At 37.6% G+C, this 19,247-nt stretch overlaps 1 protein-coding gene across 1 annotated transcript in view; it reads left to right on the plus strand.

Annotated features, from left to right (window-relative positions):
• The first annotated feature begins 8,298 nt into the window (after window positions 1-8,298).
• LARS (leucyl-tRNA synthetase) overlaps window positions 8,299-19,247 on the plus strand; it is a 52,292-nt gene continuing 41,343 nt past the window's right edge. Inside the window, exons 1-7 of the mRNA XM_027841823.1 lie at window positions 8,299-8,479; window positions 12,914-13,032; window positions 14,546-14,633; window positions 15,109-15,189; window positions 16,260-16,397; window positions 17,843-18,004; window positions 18,591-18,703. Coding sequence (XP_027697624.1) covers window positions 8,474-8,479; window positions 12,914-13,032; window positions 14,546-14,633; window positions 15,109-15,189; window positions 16,260-16,397; window positions 17,843-18,004; window positions 18,591-18,703 — 707 coding nt within the window. The 5' untranslated portion in view covers window positions 8,299-8,473. The remainder of the gene's footprint in view (window positions 8,480-12,913; window positions 13,033-14,545; window positions 14,634-15,108; window positions 15,190-16,259; window positions 16,398-17,842; window positions 18,005-18,590; window positions 18,704-19,247) is intronic.

Raw genomic sequence — 19,247 nt, forward strand, 5'->3', positions numbered from 1 at the left:
AAGTAAAGATGTAACAAGTGCTTTGTCTGTACCCCTCTTAACCTGCCTTCCACTAGTCACTGTTATGCCTGTCATGTGACTTGGCAGGTGGGTTGCCACGGCTCACTCTCTCCTGTTTGTCATATGACCCACAGCAACCAACCATCATCGGTCTGTCTCTAGTCTGAGAGGAGCAATTTCATGAAAAATAAAAATCTTAAGTAATACATATAAGTAATTGTTATTAATTGAAATTTCCCTTTTTAAAAATATGGTTTATTTGCAAAATAGTTTAATCATTAATTATACCTTTACTTGGAAAGTGAGCAACTAAAAAACTATCCTCAGCCCAAAGAAGTTTAGTCTTTTACTATTGGCCCCTACCTACTGCCGGGTCTGTTCTAAATGAAACCTAGCCTCATTCCTCCAGGTGCTAGTGTGCTTTCCTCCCCAAACCACCTTTTATTTATTTTGGATATATTCTACATGTACTTATCTAAACTTGATGAAATGCTGTTAGGTTCACAGGGGCTAGGGTACTGTACTCAATCCATATTCTGTGCCCAGGCAGGTGGTTTGGTCTAGGTTCAGTTTGGGGGAGCCTGGCCTCTAAAGAGCAGGGAACAAGGCTTCTTGACTTCATACTTTCTGCCTATTAAACCCCAGCCCTATCCCATGCCCACCTGGAGAAGAAAATAGCAAACCACTCCTGTATCTTTGCCAAGAAAACCCTCAAAGGGGTCACAAAGATTCTGCTATGACTGAAAATGACTAAACAACAATCCCAGTGCTCCTGGGAAAAGTTTACTTATTGCATGAGTCAGAGATTCTTAATCTTTTTTTGTTATGGAAGTTTTTGACAGTTTAGTAGAGCCTATGAATCCCTTCTCCAAATAATGTTTCTAAATGCATGAAATAAAACACATAGGACTACAAAGGAAACTAATTATACCAAAATAAAATTGTTGATCATCTATCTATCTTTCTATTTTTCTATCAACCTATCTGCTGTCTAAAAGTTCATGGACCCCTGGTTAAGAACCTTCAAGTCCAGGATTTCTCTGAAAGAAGGAATAGAAAGATACTTAATTTACAATGTGAATCAGATATGGTATGGGTATTTTATCTGATAAACAAAAGAAATGTTAACCGTAAAAGCCTCAACAACTTGCATTAACAAAACAATTGCAAATAGCATTAAGCCACTTAAGTTATAACTATTATTACAGATGGGAGTTTGAAACTTAAACCTTAAGAAAACATAAAAAGGTTTGCAATACTGGTAATTAGGCATTTTACATTTCACTATGGCTATCTAATGTCCTAAAAACTCTGGTACATGTCTGATGGTAAAATTGTCAAACCTAGGCTTTGTTGGTATACTTCTCTCCAGTGTAAATGTTTACCACAGAAGCTAGCTAACTGTAAGCCAATGGGACTTAGAACTATTGAAACTACAATTAAACTTAGTAGAAATATGGGGTTGAAATGACCCCTATTTGCTTTTGTATCTAGATCGGGTGCAAACAGAACTGAGTGTGAAATAGGGCCTGTATACCTTCTTCAATCAATCAAAGTCAGTGGGTGAGGATTAACAACCTAAGCAATTTGTATATATTTTCAGATTTCTTGGGGGGGGGGTGATTTTAAAAGTTTTACTGGTGTTTTTTTTTCTTTTTACTTTTAACAGAATGTTATATGGGATGACTTTATGAGAGGGAGAAGGGGGAAGGATATGGAGGGAAACTTAAGCAATGAAAAAACATGTATCAATAAAAATTGACCTTAAAAATTTTTTTAAAAGAAAGTACAGCTCAAGTGATACCTTTTACATGAGACTTTTCTTGATTCCCCTTAGTTATTAGGAAGCTCTCTCTCCCAAAATTACTATGTATTAGTTTGTATGTACTTTGTATGATAGAGGCAGCATATAGTGGCCTCAAAGTCAGAAAGACCCAGATTCAAGTGTTGTCTCTGATACTTCCTGGCTGTGTGAGTCTAAGAAAGACTCAACCTCACAGTGTCCCAGGCAGCTATCTAAGAACCTTTACTGATTGTAACCTATATAAAGTCAACAAGACAGTTAATGACAAAGGTGGGTTAAATTTGAAGGAAACCTCAGACAATTAAGGTTGGTACTATGCTACATGTTCAGATTACAAAAATGAAATATTTGATACAGTTCCTACTCTCCAAGAGCTACAGTCTAGGATGGGAGAAAACATGGTGCATTGCGTGTGTTGCTGGATTTAGATTCAGAGAACCTGAGTTCAAATCCCAGTTCTACTATTTACTGTGTGCCCCTTGAGCAAGTCACTAAATTTCTCTGGGCTTCAGCTTCTGCATCTGTAAAATACAGAGTTAGACTGGAAAACTTCCAAGGTCTCATCCAACTCTCAATTTAGGAGGAATACAAAGAGGTATTGCACAAAACAGAATCCGATTCATTTAACTCATAAACAGTTTTTCTGCCTTGGCTACAAAGAAACAGAATATGAGTGGATGCTGAAGATTGTTAACAGGGGTTGTTTCCACAGTAGTTGAGGTGGATTGCAGAGAGCTAATCACAATCCCCTGAGAACCAATAGCCCCTTTTTTGCATTCCTATTTTAACTTGGGGTCAAAGTTGTATAGCTAGTATGTGACCATGGAAGTCTGGCCATGCATGATACTGAATCTCATTTTTTCGTGTCTTCATCTGCAGACAACTTGGTCATTTCAAAGGGAAACAGTTATACTTACCGTACTAGTCCTTCACTCTTCCACAGCCTCACCAACCTTCTTGCCCTGGAAGGATACCCTTTGCTCCCTTCTACCTAACCTCAGTCTGGGAACCATAAGCCATGATCAAATCAACTTTGCCATCATTCCTCAATGGATATATCAACAATCTGCCTCTCCACATGGTCCCACTCACCTTCCTTATAAATCTCTGGAATAAAAAGCCTCTTCCCTGGCTACCACTCTGTTTTGTATGTTGTCTCCCCCAATAGAATGTAAGCTTCTTGAGGGCTTTTTGTGTGTTTTGACACATAGTTAATGCTTAATAAATGCATTTTTATTCATTCATTTCTATATGAAAAGTCATAATAATTTACTTGGAGAAACAGTAAGGAAGAATATGGGGGGAAGGAGAGGGAATTAATAGATATAGAGAGGATACACATTTAAGATAATTGCAAGAACAAATATCATGGGACATAGGATCATAGATTGTGAACTGAAAGAGATCTTAGAAGTCATCTAGTCCAATCCATTTTGCGAATGAGACAGTTGAAGTCTAGAGAGGCTAAATAACTTTGTTCAAGTCCACACTGGGAGTAAGTGGCAGAACAAACTTAAATACAAGTCCTTTATTGCAGATCTAATGGTCTTTCTCCTATGCCATGCTGACTCTTCCAGTCAGTAATTTAATTCTTCTGGCTTCGGGTCAACCCCATCACACGTGGCACATCAAGCAAATGTTCATCTCATCCCTTTCAACTCAAGCATTGGCAGAAGCAGACTTTTCCCAAAATCAGGAATGGATCACAGAAGGAAATGGATTTGAGGGATTTCTCATATGCTCATGTGCACAGGATAGCAATGGGATTGGCATCTAATCCACTTGGACCACTTGGTCCAGCTTTCTCTGAGGATAGATGGAGAGGGAAGTGAAAATTTTCAAATAGATGCAGTGAGGAAAGCAATGACTAAATGTCTTTCTGGATTCAGAAAGAAAACTCTTATGGCATTTAGCCATTTGTGTATAATTTACAGTTAGCTCATGTTCCATGAAACGTTAATGTTCAATGCAAAATAAATTAAACTCTGTTGGATTTTCAAATCAGGAAGCTCATACCTTAAATCTGTTGGTTTATTCTTTTGTCTGTAGACCAGACTGTCATCTGGCTTCACTTTTAAAATTTGCTACAGAGTAAGAGTTCTAGAAATTTCTGTTTTCAAACTTTATGCCAATGGAGCTGTAATCTTCCCATGTTATTGGGCTCAGGCCCAATATTATTTGGGTCTCTGTAGTGATAGGTACTGCTGTAACACCAAGGGATTTGAAGGCTTTCTGTTTTCATGTGCGGGACTTACATAGTGCATAGTATGCCACTACAGCATCAAGAGATTTCTCTATGGTCCCTACTAACTCTGAAATTTCATGAAAAGAAGGATAGAGAGAGAGAGAGAGAGAGAGATGTAAATAATTTATAGTTGGGAACCAAATAACACTTTCTTCTTGTGGTATTTGGACAGCAGGACTATACAAGAAATGGAAGCAGTAGTAATGATAGTAGAAATGGGATATTTAGAAGACACAGGAGGTATTTTGATAATTCAGGTGTCACATTTTCTCTGTGAAGCTAAGACACAACAGGAGAAGCTCCTTGGAAAGATCCAAGGCATGTGGATTGTGAATCTAGTTTTCAAATAGCTATTTATTGTTTCTCTATGGGAGTGGTTTTGATTTGGGGAATTAGAAATTTCAATATTGTAGGAGAAAAATAGACAATGAGGTATCATTAAAAAGTTGGATATTCCAGTAATGTGTCATAGTATATGTCTGGTATGAGGACAAAAGATCAAACATAAATAGCCTTCCCACTGATTTACATGATTTTTTGCTCCTGGTCTTATAGTTTGGAAGAGATCTAGCTTTTTCACTAATATAAAGACCATCCTGTTTCAACTACTCAGAATGTTATAAGAATTAGAGCAGGAAGGTACCTCAGACGTCATCTAGTCCAACCCTCTCAATTTTCATATGAGGAAACGGGCTCGGAGAGAAGTGGTTTGCCCATGATCACAGTTTATAAATAGTTCTTCCCACTGATGTAATATCTCAAAGGAAAAATACCAAAAATTGTTATACAGTTGTAGTAGCTGAACCCACAGGTTAACAAAAGTGCTATATATCCTACATAGTCTATATTATTGAGATTCTAGCTACTTTATTATTTTAAAAGCCTCTGTGCCACTCTAGAAGCAGCTAGGTGGCTCAGTGGATAGAGCACTAGGCCTGCAGTCAGGTTTGGGGAGTTCAGATCTGGCCTCAGATAATTGATAGCTGTGTGATCCTGAGCAAATCACTTAATCCTGTTTGCCTCAATTTCCTCATCTGTGAAATGAACTGGAGAAAGAAATGGCAAACCACTCCAGTGTCTCTGTCAAGAAAACCCCAACTGGGGTCTGGAAGAGTAGAACATGACTGAAATAACTGAACAACAGAAGTGCTACTCTATGGGAGCAGAAGCACAGATTTGAGGTTGAGCAAGAGAATGCCAAAGTATTAAACTAGTTGCTCCTATACAACAGAAATAGCGAATGACACTCCTGCCCTTGGAGGAGTTTGGAATCTAAAATGAAAAGACAAGATAAACATACAAGAAAAACACCTAGAAAAGGACATAAATAAGCTAAAGCTAATTATGATTTTATAGACCTAAATATAGAAATGCTGATTGGCTGTTGAATTGAATAATGACTGATGAGGTCAATCTGAAACAGAGCAAGGGAAGAAATATCTTTTAAGCTGAATTTTGAAATGAGAGATAGATAATATAACCAAAGGGCAAGGCATATGGATAACATAACGTGCATGCATGACAATTGCAAAAAATGAGGAGGCAACGATGGGCTTCTATCTGTGAATGAATGAATGAAAAAGCATTTAATGAGTGCTTACTGTATGCCAACCACAGTGTCAATTAAAGTAATACACTGTTTAATAGCTAGCATTTATATAGTGCTTCAAAGTTAGCAAAACACTTTTCAAATATTATCTCATTTTGTCCTCACAACAACCTTAGTTAATAGTCAATAAACATTTACTAAATGCCTGTGCTAAGTGCTGGGGATATAAATATGAAAAATAAAGATGTTCTCTGGCTGCAAGGAGCTTACAACCTAATGGGGGAAGGCAACACAAAAAAGAAAGTTGAAAAGATGGGAGGGGGATGGGAATCATGATGGAGAGAAGTCAATGAAATCCAAAATTCCAAAATGAAAGCAGCCAGAGAAGCCAAAAAAGTCCAAAATGAGTACAGTTGGGTGGGAAATGAGGAGATATTTGAGGAGAAAACAAGCGCTATTATTATCTCCAGTTTACAGATGGGGAAACTGAGGCAGACAGAGGTTAAGTGACTTGCCCAGGGTCATACCATTAAGTATCTGAGGATGGATTTGAACTCAGGTCTTCGTGACTCTTGACTCCGGGTTCAGCACTTGATGTACTACACTATCAAACTAGTGATCATGTATACATTGATATATGTATGGATAGTCTTGAAATAAGTAGTACAGTCTTACCTGGGGATCGATGGTTTGGGGAGTATAAGAAACAAATATTTATTAAGTGCCTACTATGTTCCAGAGACTGTGCTAAGCTCTTTCTAAGTGTTATCTCATTTGATCTTCACAACAACACTGGGAAGTAGGTACTATTATTATTCTTATTTTAGAGGGGAGGAAACTGAAGCAGAAAGAGGCTAAGTGACTTGCCGAGGTCACATAGCTAGTATCTGAGGCCAAATTTGAACTCAGGTCTTCCTGACTCCCAGGACTTCCTGACACCGCCCCTCACTCTGTCAACTGCATCACCTAGCAACCTGTATAGGTTAACATCATTTCTTCCTCTGCCACTTCATTAGTTATATTGCTGCTAGATGAATCCCCCTAAAATAACAATTTTATCCCATTGGGGATAAATCACTGGTTTTGGAGTAAGAAAGTCATCTTATTTGACCCTCACAATAACCTTGTGAAAGAGGTACCACAGGAATTCTGTGCCCATTTTGTAGATGAAGAAATCCACGCTCAGCAATATTCGATGGCTTGTTAAAAATCACAGCAAGTGGCAAAACTGTCATTCAAACCCAGGTCTCCTTACTCCAAATCCAGTGACCTACCTATGTGACCTTGAGCAACCTCTTTGGAACACAATCTGTACAAAGAGGGGGTTGGAGTAGATGATGTCTAACGTCCCTTTTGGGTTTAAGTCTATATTCCTATGACTTTATACAATAAACATTTATTAAATAAAAGCCTTGTGTGTAGAGGTGCTGATAGTTAAACTAAGTCTTTTTTTTTTGTGCTTTTTAGTGAGGCAGTTGGGGTTAAGTGACTTGCCCAGGGTCACACAGTATCATGTGTCTGAGGTTGGATTTGAACTCAGGTCCTCCTGACTCCAATGTCAGAGCTCTATTCACTGCGCCACCTAGCTGCCCCTAGTTGAGCTAAGTCTTGAAGGGGGCAGTGTGGTGGAATGGACAGAGTGCTGGTCTTGAAACCAATGACACTTGGGTTCCAGTTCTGCTTCCTTTGTCTACTAGCTGTGTGATGCCTTTCAGGACTGTTGTGAAACTCAAGTGTCACAATGGATGGAAAGCATATTTGCAGTTATTTTATATAAATGTCAAATATTATTAGTACATAAAAGAGGAATGGGTGGAGATGAAGAGGGAGTGTTTTCCGGGCAGAAGGGACAGTCTTAGAAAACAACTAGTAGTATGGTTTGATGGGAACGCAGAATACTTGAAGGAGAGTAATATGAATAAAGAGTGGAAAGGAAGATATATTTGCCAGATTGTGGAAGGTTTTAAATAGCAGCTTTTTATTCTGAAAGCAACAAGGAGCCTCTCTGGAAGGGTTTGAGCCACTGAAGTGATTTGATGAGCGGCTCAGGGAAATGAATGAAGCAACTTGTTTCTAGTGACTCGGGTATACAATGGCAGTCAGGATTCAAATTTAGTCTTTCAAACTCAGTGCACTTCCACTATTACTGAATGAATGGAGATTCCCCAAGGCTGAATAATCCCCGGCCTTCAAGGTAGCACCAAAGTAACAAAGGTGTTGTGGTCTATGCCAGGGAATTGTTGTAGGGCCTGAAATAATTGATGTGACGCCTGAGTGCCTCAATTTCCTCATCTTTAAAATGGGGATAGTTGATAAATGGTTATAAAATGTCTAAATATCAAGCTGCTGAATAATAGTGAAGAATAAATATTTGTGGGAAGTGGTAAGCCATAATTAGCGCCACTACTTAGGAAGAGTAACAAATACCACTCTACTTTACAAAAGCCCGCCTCTCTTCCTCAGGGTGAAAAGGTTGAAGTTTGAGAGACTCCTGCATGGCATCATGGGATTTGTAGTAGAAGTTGCCTTCGCGAACCCTGTCGACGCTCCCTAACGCCAGAATAATTCCTGTACCGACAGGAGACCCCACTTCCCTCTGGGAAATGTAGTCAAATGGCTCCCAATGACCACTGGCTCAGGTGACCCTGAGAACTACAATTCCCAGGGGGCTCGGCGCAGGGCCGCCTTTTAGGAGGTTGAGCCGGGGGAACCGGGTTTCTGCTTCGGTCCGTGTGGATCCTGTGTGCGATCGCCACGTGGGAGAGGGTGTCGGGGGAGAAGGCGCCGCGGGTGTTCTGGCCGATACTTCTTCGGAGGCTGCGTGGAGGCCAGCGTTGGATTCACCGAAATCTTCGGAGACTCTGCGTGGGGCGCCATGACGGTGAGCCCCTCCTACCCCCACCAGGCCTGGCCCATCCCATCCCGTCTTAGCCCTGGGCGCTTTCGGTCAGTTCCTCAGTCTCGGCCACGGCCACGGCCATAGCCACGGCCTCAGTCTCCTTCTTGAGTTACCTGTGGTGGCTGTTCTGCCTGGGGGTGCTGAAGCCAGCTTATCGGGGCTAGCCTATTGTTAAATTTACGTACAGTGCGAGCATTTACACCTCGCTAACTCCACCTATCCAGGCTTGCTTTATTGGTTTGTTGATTGTCTAGCCTTAAGAAAGTGTTGGAGAAAATGTTAATAATTCAGTATGCTTCAGAAGGCTGTGAATTTTCGGAGAGCCGGTTGTTAAAGACTTAATAACACACCCCTGCTGCTCAATCTTTGTCTCTCTCTCTCTCCCTCCCTCCCTCTCCTCCCTTTCCCTGTCGCTGCCTGTCTGTTTTGTCAGTGTCTAGCTTGTCGTGGCCGAGACTGAGGCACTGACCGAAAATTGAATCCCCAAAGGGAAGTCCATGTCCAATGAATCAATAAACATTTATTACGCTCCTACTATGTGCTAAGCACTGGGCATTTTACTCCATTGCTGTTCTCTTGCATGAAGTCTTTTTTGATTCCCTTGCTTCCAAACCAGCTTCCCCCTCGGGGACCTCTCTGTAATATTGTGTATCACAGTTACCTGTGTTTGTTTCTTATCCTTCTAGGGCTCGCTGAGCTGCTTCTGGGCAGAGACTATGTCTCTTCCAAAACCCTGTGTCTCCTCTAGCATCTAGCCTGGTGTTCTGTAGGCAGGAGGCTGGAATTTATTGATTCTTCATAGGATTTAGAACTAGAAGGGACCTTGGAAATATCCAGCCCTATCCCTTTATTTTTACAGATGAGGAAAGTGAGTTCCAGATAGAATAAGAAATTATTTAAAGTTTACGAGGGTAATAAGGTTAGATGAGATTCAAATTCAAGTTTTCAGACTCCACATCCAATCAGTACTCTTTCAGTCACAGACTTACAGCTCTTTGGTAGTTATTGTTATTCTTTGGAGAAGGTCACTCACTAGTTTAAATCAAGAATCTGCTTTATGACACGTTCAGCTCTGGGGAGCTCCATTAGACAGGTTTTTCCTTTATAACCCAGACATATGGAAACCCAGACTAATCCTTGTACTGACTGCATTTTCACTGTCTCTCCTCTGGATACGGAGAGTTGTCATGTTTTATATTGTGAGAATTCTGATTTGCATTCAGATTGATTTGGTATTCTTATGGAAAGTGCTCAACTTTAGGAAATCCCCCTTTTTGGTTCTATAAGAGCAACAAACAGCAGTAACCTGTAGGTGAAAGATGGATATTTATTTTTAAAATATCTTTGATTATCAGATGGGAATTTTTCCCTCTGCCTAGAGCAGAAGAAAATAACTTCAATAATGTTTTCAATAATAACTTCAATAACTTAAATAAAAGACTTTTTTGCTTTGACCTGGATGGCATCACTGATGCAAGTGTTTTATTCAAAGTGTTTTATAAGGTCATAGCATTTTAATTCAATCCTTTCATTTTATTTTATTTTTTTTCTTTTTGGTGAGGCAATCAGTGTTAAGTGACTTGCCCAGGGTCACACAGCTAATAAGTGTTAAGTATCTGAGGCTGAAGATTTTTGAGGGGAGGGGTAACATGACCAAATGATAAGGAAAATTATTCTGGTAAGGGTATGAAAAATAGACTGGAGAAGAAAATCATACTGGCAAGATTATTGAAATAGTTCAGGTATCATGAGGGGTCCGTACTAGGTTGGTGGCAGAGAGAAAAGAAGAAGAGATGGATGCTAGAGATTTTGTAGATGTGTGATCATGGTGGTGTCACGGAGAGTCAGACACAACTGAAAAGTGACATAGTAACAATTAGTAGTATTTGGTAACTGATTATATATAAGAGATAAACTGAAAAAGTCAGAGAATCCCAAAGTTAGGACTGAAACTGAATTAATGGTGGCATTATCTAACAAATAATTAAGTCAGAAGGAAGATCAGATTTAGGGGTGCAAATTATTAAATATGTTTGGTTTTGGACAAGTTGAATTTGAAAGGCTGGTGAAACAGAAGATTGCATATGAAACTGTGACTCTCTTACATATGTATAGTTTCTTTTTTTTTAAAAAAGTATATGTACTTTTTTATACAGCATAATACTACCAATACTGCCCTGCTTGTCTGTGTCCTGCTTCTGACCTTCTGAACTTCCTATACTTTTTAAAAAAATGAATTTTTTCTGACTGCTGAACAGAGAGCAGTTAGTTTTCAAATACTCCATTTTTTGTTTGATCTAGGTGATGATAATAATAGCTAACATTAATATAATGTTTTAAGGTTTGTAAAGTGCTTTACATTATCTCATTTGATCCTTGACAACAGTCTTGTGAAGTAGGTGCTATTATTACCTTCATTTTGCAGACGAGAAAACTAAGAGAGGTTAAGTGATTTTCTCAGGTCCACATGGTTGTAAGTCTGGGGCAGGAGTCAAATTTAGCTCCTCTATCCACTAGGCCATTTAGCTGCCTAGGATGAATGGGTCATGTTAATTCCACAATTTCTTTTAGAGTTCCTCTCTCTTGTTTTGTTTTTTTTTTCTTTTTTTTAGAGAAGAGACTCACCATTTCTATTCCACTTTTGGGTAACTTCATTTTATCTTTCTTTACTCTGTAGTTACTATTATTCAGCATAAAATCTAAAATTTTTTTTGGCTGTCAAACATTGATAAAGAGAAACAGCATTTGATGACAGTGTTTTCACCAGTCTGTTCTTTGAGCTTTTATTCCACATTGCCAGTTGCCTATTAGATATTTCAAATTGGATGTCTCATAGATATTTCAAAATCAGTATGTCTCCCGTGATAGACCCAGCATCTGCCAGGGTCCACACTCGTCCCCCCATAAAACTTTTTATGCCTTTAGGTGACCACGAAGGTGCTCAGTGGAGGCAGGGGCCATTCAAGTCCCAGGGTGAGCTTTGTTGTCTTTTAGGGAAAACTAATCCCTGTTGGGGGTGGTGGGGAACTTTTATGGATACTAGTCCTCTCACACCTCAAACCTTCCCATCTCCCAGACTTCCCCATTTCTGTGAAAAGCACCACCATCCTCTTGGTTTGTAACGCTGGCATTGTTCGTTACTCTTCCTCACCGCACATACATAATCAGTTGCCAAATCTTCATTTCTACCCCCACAATATCTTGAATCAAATCCTTTCTTTCATATACAATTAACCCCTTAGTTCAGGTCTATTTTTCCTCTCACCTAGCTTAGTGCAGTAGCCTCTTGATTAGTTTTTCTGCCTTAAGTGTCTCTTCACTACATTCTATCTCCCACTGCTGCCAAAGTGATTTTCTTTAGGTGCTAAACTGCCCATGGCACTCTATTTAGTCAACACCAGTAGCTTCCTATTGCCTTTAGAATCGAATGTAAACTCTTTCTGTTTAGCTCCTCACAGTCTGGTGCCAACATAACTTTTTTAGACATTCCTCTTCTCCCATTCTGTGATCCAGTCAAACTGGACTCCATTTGTTCTTTACACAGGATGCACCATGGTCATGCTTTTGTGCTAATTGTCTTCATCCCTTTGCCTCAAAGAATCCCTCTTTTCCTTCAAGACTCAATCAAGCTTTACCTTCTACATGAAGCCTTTCCTGATTCCTCCAACTGCTCATCCCCACCCCCCCTCCCATTCTCTTGTATTTAACTGTTTGGTTTTTATTCTCTGTATTTATTTATGTACTTGTTTTCTCCTTCAGAATGTCAACTTCTTGAGACTAGGGATTTTTTCATTCTTTGTATTTGTGTGCCTAGTACCTGGCACATATAGGAGCTTAATGCTTGATTGATTGTTGATCGATCATATTGGCATTATTGTACAAGTAACTATTGATTTATTGATTCATACTTTAATATTGAAAGTAATTTAATAAGCATTTATTAAGTAACTGTTATGTGCCAAGCAATATTCAGGTACAGGGACCAAAAAAACTAGTCCCTGCCTTTAAGGAGTTTATATTTAGGCTTAATATATGTTTATTATTAACTCTTTTATTATATTAATTAACTCTACTGGGGGAAACAACAGGTATATAGATAAGTTAATACAAAGTTTAAAAATAATTTTGAAGTGTTGGTATCACTAGCAACTTGGGGGATCGAGAAGGATCAGTTTTACTAGGTGCTTAATAAATGTATATTGATTGATTGATATGCAGTAGCTTTTGAAATGAGTATTGAATGAAGCAAAGGTCCTGTTCTTATTTTCATTTTTGTCAATTTGATCTTAAGGTTAACTTGAAAAGATAAGTATGTCCTTAAACAGCTCAGTTTTATATGAACCCCATTCTGTAGTTTGTAGGAGATTCACTGAGGGATAGAGTAATTTCCTTAAAATCTGTTTCTCTTTTCAAAAGGAGCGAAAGGGTACTGCTAAAGTCGACTTTTTGAAGAAGATTGAAAGAGAAATCCAGCAGAAATGGGATACTGAGAAAGTATTTGAGGTCAATGCATCAGATCATAGGAGCCTGACCAGGTAACAAGTTCTGGTAAAACTGCAAATAATGTTTCCCAAACCAATGTACTTGTTGTCTTACGAGCCTTTCTGTGGGAAGGGTAGAGGTACAATATAAGTCAGTAATACTCAGACACACATTGTTTGTGACCATGTGAACCCTTCAACCATATGACAACACGTCTTTTTTTAATGAAAACATTTAAAACAACTTTTTTTCCACTAATGTTTTCTCTGGTTTGGCCTGAAATGAAATAATTTTAAAGATGGAATCATTTCGTATGATAATTATCAGCAGAAATCTAAAATATGAATTGGAAAGGGCTTGTCTGTGTACCATTTCTTAAATGCAAATTCTTTTTTAGGAGAAAGAGAATTTGCTTTCATTATGTAGTTCTCTATATATTTGCATTGTATAACAGATTAAAGTGTCGATTATTATACTTAGGTAGTCTGGTGTAAAGGATAGAATGCTGGACTTGGAGCCAGGAAGATCTGAGTTCAAAGCCTGCCTCTGAAGTATGTGGCCCCGGGTCTCAGACAGTTCACTGTTAAACCATAAATGGATTGTGATCTCATTTGGTCTAGGAAATTCCTATACACGGACTCCCTCTTCTCTAGTTGCAGATCTTTTTTTGTATTGGGTTTTTGTTTTGGAGGCTGTTGTTTTGGTACACAGCTCTGATTTCCTTGGTGTAAGGAACTCCCACTGGGGAAACTCTGTTCATTAATACTGATGGGCAATTTCTGTGTTATTTAATAGTCTTAGAGAGTAGCTTGGGGAATTGGATGAGATGCTAGATGACTTGTTTGGTGACAATAACATGTGCCAAAGGCAGGACTGGAATCTGGGTCTTACTGACTACAAAGCTGGCCTACTATCGTGTCAAACTGCTTCTAATTCTGTTATACTTAAGGGTAGACAAATGAAGTAACATGTGTAGATCTAAAATTTTGGATGGCTCTCTGGTAGTTTGAAGTAACCATAAGCAATTTTGTTAAGTGGTAAATTCTCTCTCTCTTTTTCTCTGTTTTTCTCTTTCTCTCTTTTCCCATCTCTTCCTCTCTCCCTCTCTCTCCTCCCCTTCTTCCCCTTCTCCTTCTTTCCTTCCTTCTCTATAGATATTACATATATCTATGTGGGTGAAGCATTTTGACTAGCTTTAAGTGTATTATATGAAGCCCCATTTAATAGTCATTGTGACTCAATTTTTCCGGCATTCTAAGAGTATTCATATATTTTAAAGTTTATTTACTTTGTTAAAATGTTTTGGCTTCTATTAAGGTAAACTTGCTAGGAAGATATTTTTTCCTATTTGCTCTCTAGAGTGTATTACTTAAATTTTCAATCAAAAGCAAAATTCTTTCCTAGGGAACTTTTTATGTTTTGTAATCTAATTTACTATCCTTGGATTAACTGATACTTTTAGATAAACTCATGAGAGACCTCAATCTTTCACTTTCAACATAAGTGAGTTTAAAAGCTTTTTTTTTCCTTTTGTGTATGTGTTGGTTTTTTTTTTCATCTTTACAGCAAAAACAAGTATTTTGTAACTTTCCCATATCCCTACATGAATGGACGTCTTCACTTGGGTCATACATTTTCATTATCTAAATGTGAGGTAAGGGTACACATCTCTTTGAATTGTCAGTAGCCCTTTTTCCTTTCATTCTTTTGATTAATCACTTGGGAGGAGATGGTATCTAGGCAAATTTATTTCCAAGTTAGAAGAACTGGGATCAAAATAGATGACATGATATGGACTATGTAAAGGGTTTTGCAAACATGAAAGCACTATATAAATGTCAGCTATTATTATTATTATTAGAAGAACTCTTTCATTTTAAATATATTTGTCCTATTTTATTAAGGAAGCCCATGTGCCTTGTCATTTGTTTGACTGCATTTTCAAGTTTATGTTTTGTGTGAGAGTGCAGAAAGAAAAAAACATCAGTTTTGATAATCAACTTTGTAGAGTCCAGATGATATTTACAAAGGAAGGTGTAAGGATGCAGTAGAACAAGTATTCTTATGGAGGATTTGCCTTTTTGCATATGTTTATGGGTTGTAATTTGAATTTTATTTTCTTTTTATAGTTTTCAGTAGGATATCAAAGGCTAAAAGGAAAGATATGCTTGTTTCCCTTTGGTCTACACTGTACTGGAATGCCAATTAAGGTAAGGTTATATGTGGAGCTGGATTGCGCTCTTTTGAACTTACAGTGAAAAGTGATAATGTAGTTAAATAAAAAGTGAGATTTCCAAGAATTATGAAATGATAGGATTGATTTAAATTTGTTAGTCTTTGAAAGTCTTTCTGAACCCCTTTGTTACACTAGTCTTTAACAAGCAGAACTCACTATGAGCTACATGATTTGCAAATAATTTTTATACCTTTTGGCATAAAATGCCAGTATATAAGTATTTGTGCATAATCACTATTGATCTTTTACATTAGGTAATAATTACTTTAAAATAACATTAGAAGAAAGTATAATAATCTTTAGGTACACCAAGTTACATGTATATATAACATGTGACTTTAACAATACAATGGAAGTCAGAGGGAAAGAAAAAACCTAAGCTAGAAGGGACCTTAGAGACCATCTAAATATACCCTACTCCAACACCTTCTACTTGTAGAAGAGGAAACATGGGTAGAGTGGTAAATTGACTTTTCTTATGTCTCAGTGCAACGTCAGTGACTGTTTGGAAGTAGAAATCAGGCCTTGTGTTACCTATTCCATCATCCTTCATTTCAAGGATCCTTGATTTTGTTGGAGTAGGTATTGTCTTCATGATACAGATCACAATCCTTTTAAGATCACTAGGTAATCTTGTCATGGCATTTGAGGGCCCAGGAACACTTTCACACCATGAGGAACCAGAGGAATCAGAGGAGGACTAGAGGGGAGGCTAATCCATCAAAACGTAAATAATCCTTGTGTTACTAGACTTTGGTTACATTAGAAAATTTCTTATTTTTCTTATGATTTTAAATTGGAAATAATTCCCAAGGAGGCAAGATTTTGGGGCACAAGAATTAGGAAATCTGATGTAGCTAGCCGTGTAAAACTTAGTGCCCTCCACTTAAATTATTTGAGAATATTTGAGCCATTTAAATCTACATGGTTCAGTGCAAAAGACTGTCAAATATGAATGTCCCAGAATGAAAATGGGCATAAAAGCAACATGAATCCGAATTACTTCTTCCCTGAATTTTGAAGTTCAATGTTATTTGTTTTGAGGCGTGTGCTGATAAGTTGAAAAGAGAAATAGAATTGTATGGTTGCCCTCCTGAATTCCCAGATGAGGAAGAAGAAGAAGAGGATGTTACTGTGAAAAAAGAAGAGATCATTATCAAGGATAAGGCAAAAGGAAAAAAGGTACAATAAATTGGGTTTCTGGTTTTGCTGGTAGACACTGCGTTAACACAAGTAGCATGTTAGTTTATGACTCCAAGATATAAATAGCTAATTGCTCACATTTGTATTGTACTTTAAGATTTGCAGAGTGTGTTACATATATCATTTCAATTGATTAAATGTACTTTGAGTCTGACTGCTTTTCCTTATAATCTAAGTTCTTTAAAAACACACAGATCTTTATCCTTTCAATCTCAAGTTATTTTTTAATTGGTTTTCTGATTAGGGTGCTGTGGTGGTGGGGGGTGGGGGGGGCGGATGGGGTGGGGCTGGTTGGTGGCCTTTCAATTATTGGCAGATAAAAAAGTAGACTGGAAAGAAGGCTTCTGTGAATGATTCCTCATAACTAAAAAAGGTCAATGAGATTAGAGGAAGAAGAGTAGATGCCTGTGCTCTGGGATTATGCCATGTATCTGTGACTGGTAGTATCTGTTGTTGGTGATGAAAATTCTTTGTTAGTGGTTCTGACAATGCTCAGTGCTAAGTTTCTTGACCAGAAGAGTGTAACAGCCCAAATTGGTCCACATAATTCCTTTGTTCTGACGTATCAGCAACTTTTTTGGGAGGGGGCACCTTTTAAAATAAAAAACTAATACTTAAATCATTTAAATAACTGTAATTCTGCAACATGTTGTAGTGCTCCTAATTGTTGGCATGAACAAGTTAGACTTTTCAGGCTTCCATATTTGCTCAGTATAAGATAAAGATGTATTTTTTGGAAGCATAAGTATAAAGATCTTACTTCTTTTTCATACCACTTATTTAGCCATCCTGTACCTGGACATAGATGAACTTATGTTTATTCTTCCAACAGTTGAAACTCCAAATATGATATGAAACTTCAATGCTGCAGGCATTTCATTAATGGCATGTGTCATGTCTTTTTTTCTTTCATTACCCTAGTTATAGAAGAATTACCTCATGGCCCAAGTTCCCTCATCTGGCACTGTTTAGAGGGCCTACAAAGTTTGGGCTGTGTCATATCTTTTGTGCTAGGTTGTCACTTTCATCAATACAAGTATCATGTTTTAATAGTCTTAGACTCCCCTTCAGCACCTAGCATGGTGATTTCCACATCGTAGGTGCTTTTAAAATGAGTATTGAATGAATGGTGATTATTGAATTTGAAAAAAAAATCACTTATCTTAAAAAAGAGACACAGAATATTAGGAGATGAGAAAAGCGGTAGAAGGGAGTTACTAGGTATATTTAATTGCTCAGATGTCTACCTTCATTACCATTGAAATCAGAATTAAGAGCATTAGTTTGCTTATTCTAGCTAATAGGAGATGTAAAGAAGTTCATTTGATAGTAGTAGTCTGAAGACTGTTACTTCTGAAGAGAAGACTGTTGAGAAATATGTCTGTTCTTTTGTAGTGTTGCTGATTTTTGGTTGTTGCTCCTAGAGTAAAGCTGCTGCCAAGGCTGGGTCCTCCAAGTACCAGTGGGGAATCATGAAATCTCTTGGCCTGTCTGATGAAGAAATAGTGAATTTTTCTGAAGCGGAACATTGGCTTGATTATTTTCCACCACTGGCCATTCAGGATCTAAAGAGAATGGGCCTGAAGGTATTTTCCCTCTGAATCTAGAAATGTTACTTTCAGTAAAGAAATGCATGTTGCTGATGGTATATAATATTTAGTTTATTTATTTAGAAATAAAAGATATTAATGAATGTGAGCTCTTATTGTCAAGAGATTAGAAACTGTGAAGCTAGATGTAATTAACAATTGGGTAGTTTAATAAGGTAGAAAATAAATAATGTAGTACTGGTATGTACATTTATGTGATTATAAGAAAGAATGAATAAGATCACCTGTTCAAAGAATATAAAGAGGTCAAAATTGTACTTTAATTAATATTTTGGAAGACCACTCATAAAGTTGATTTAAATGCTCTTAAGTATATTACAATCTTTGTGTCTTTATAGTCTTTGTGGAAATGTTATGGATATGAATGGATGTTAGAATACTAAATTTCCATAGCATTTCTGAAAACATGGTACAATGTTTTTTCTCTTTATTAAAGAACAAGTATGTTGTTAGGTGAGAAAATAAAATTTCATGAGATTGGATGAAGTAATTGCTATGGTGGTGTAAAGATTTATAGATCCTTTATACCTTAATATTCTTGAATTTCCTTTTTTCCTTACAGATAGATTGGCGACGGTCTTTCATCACCACTGATGTTAATCCTTACTATGATTCCTTTGTTAAATGGCAATTTTTGACACTAAGGGAAAGAAACAAAATAAAGTTTGGGAAGCGGTGAGTATAGGAAAACTGCTCATTAAGTTTTTTCTAATTGTAACGTCTCTGATGAAGACAGAGACTTTAATTCAATATTAACGATTATAGAATTGTCCACAAAGTTCATTATAATAATTTCTGTGATGTTTAAAAATAAGTGTCACATGTATTCTGCTTTGTAATTCAGTACCTCACATTTTTTCTATACCATTTGCAGTCTCCTTTCCAACTTTATGCTTTCCCTTCCTCAGCCCCATTCTCTTCTACCCAGTCCTGTTATGCATCCCTGCTACTAAAGTCTTTGTCTTTCTGAGATGTCTAATCTTTTTCTGAATGTTCCTACCATGTACTAGCAAGATATTAAACCAGGGCTATTGGAAACCCTAGTTTTTAGGATCTTAACCAAAAATTGTGATCAGTATCTGCAACCAGTAAGATGAACAAATTCATAGTATTTTAGTTTGCATTTTTATTCCCACAGTTTGATATTTTTCCCTTGGCCTGTAACTGGCCCTTAAATCCCCTGGATTCCCCTAACATGGAGTACCAAAAACTCTTTCTG

Source organism: Vombatus ursinus, unplaced genomic scaffold (genome assembly GCF_900497805.2).
Source record: "Vombatus ursinus unplaced genomic scaffold, bare-nosed wombat genome assembly UNPS02014863.1, whole genome shotgun sequence".
NCBI classification, from domain to species: domain Eukaryota; kingdom Metazoa; phylum Chordata; class Mammalia; order Diprotodontia; family Vombatidae; genus Vombatus; species Vombatus ursinus.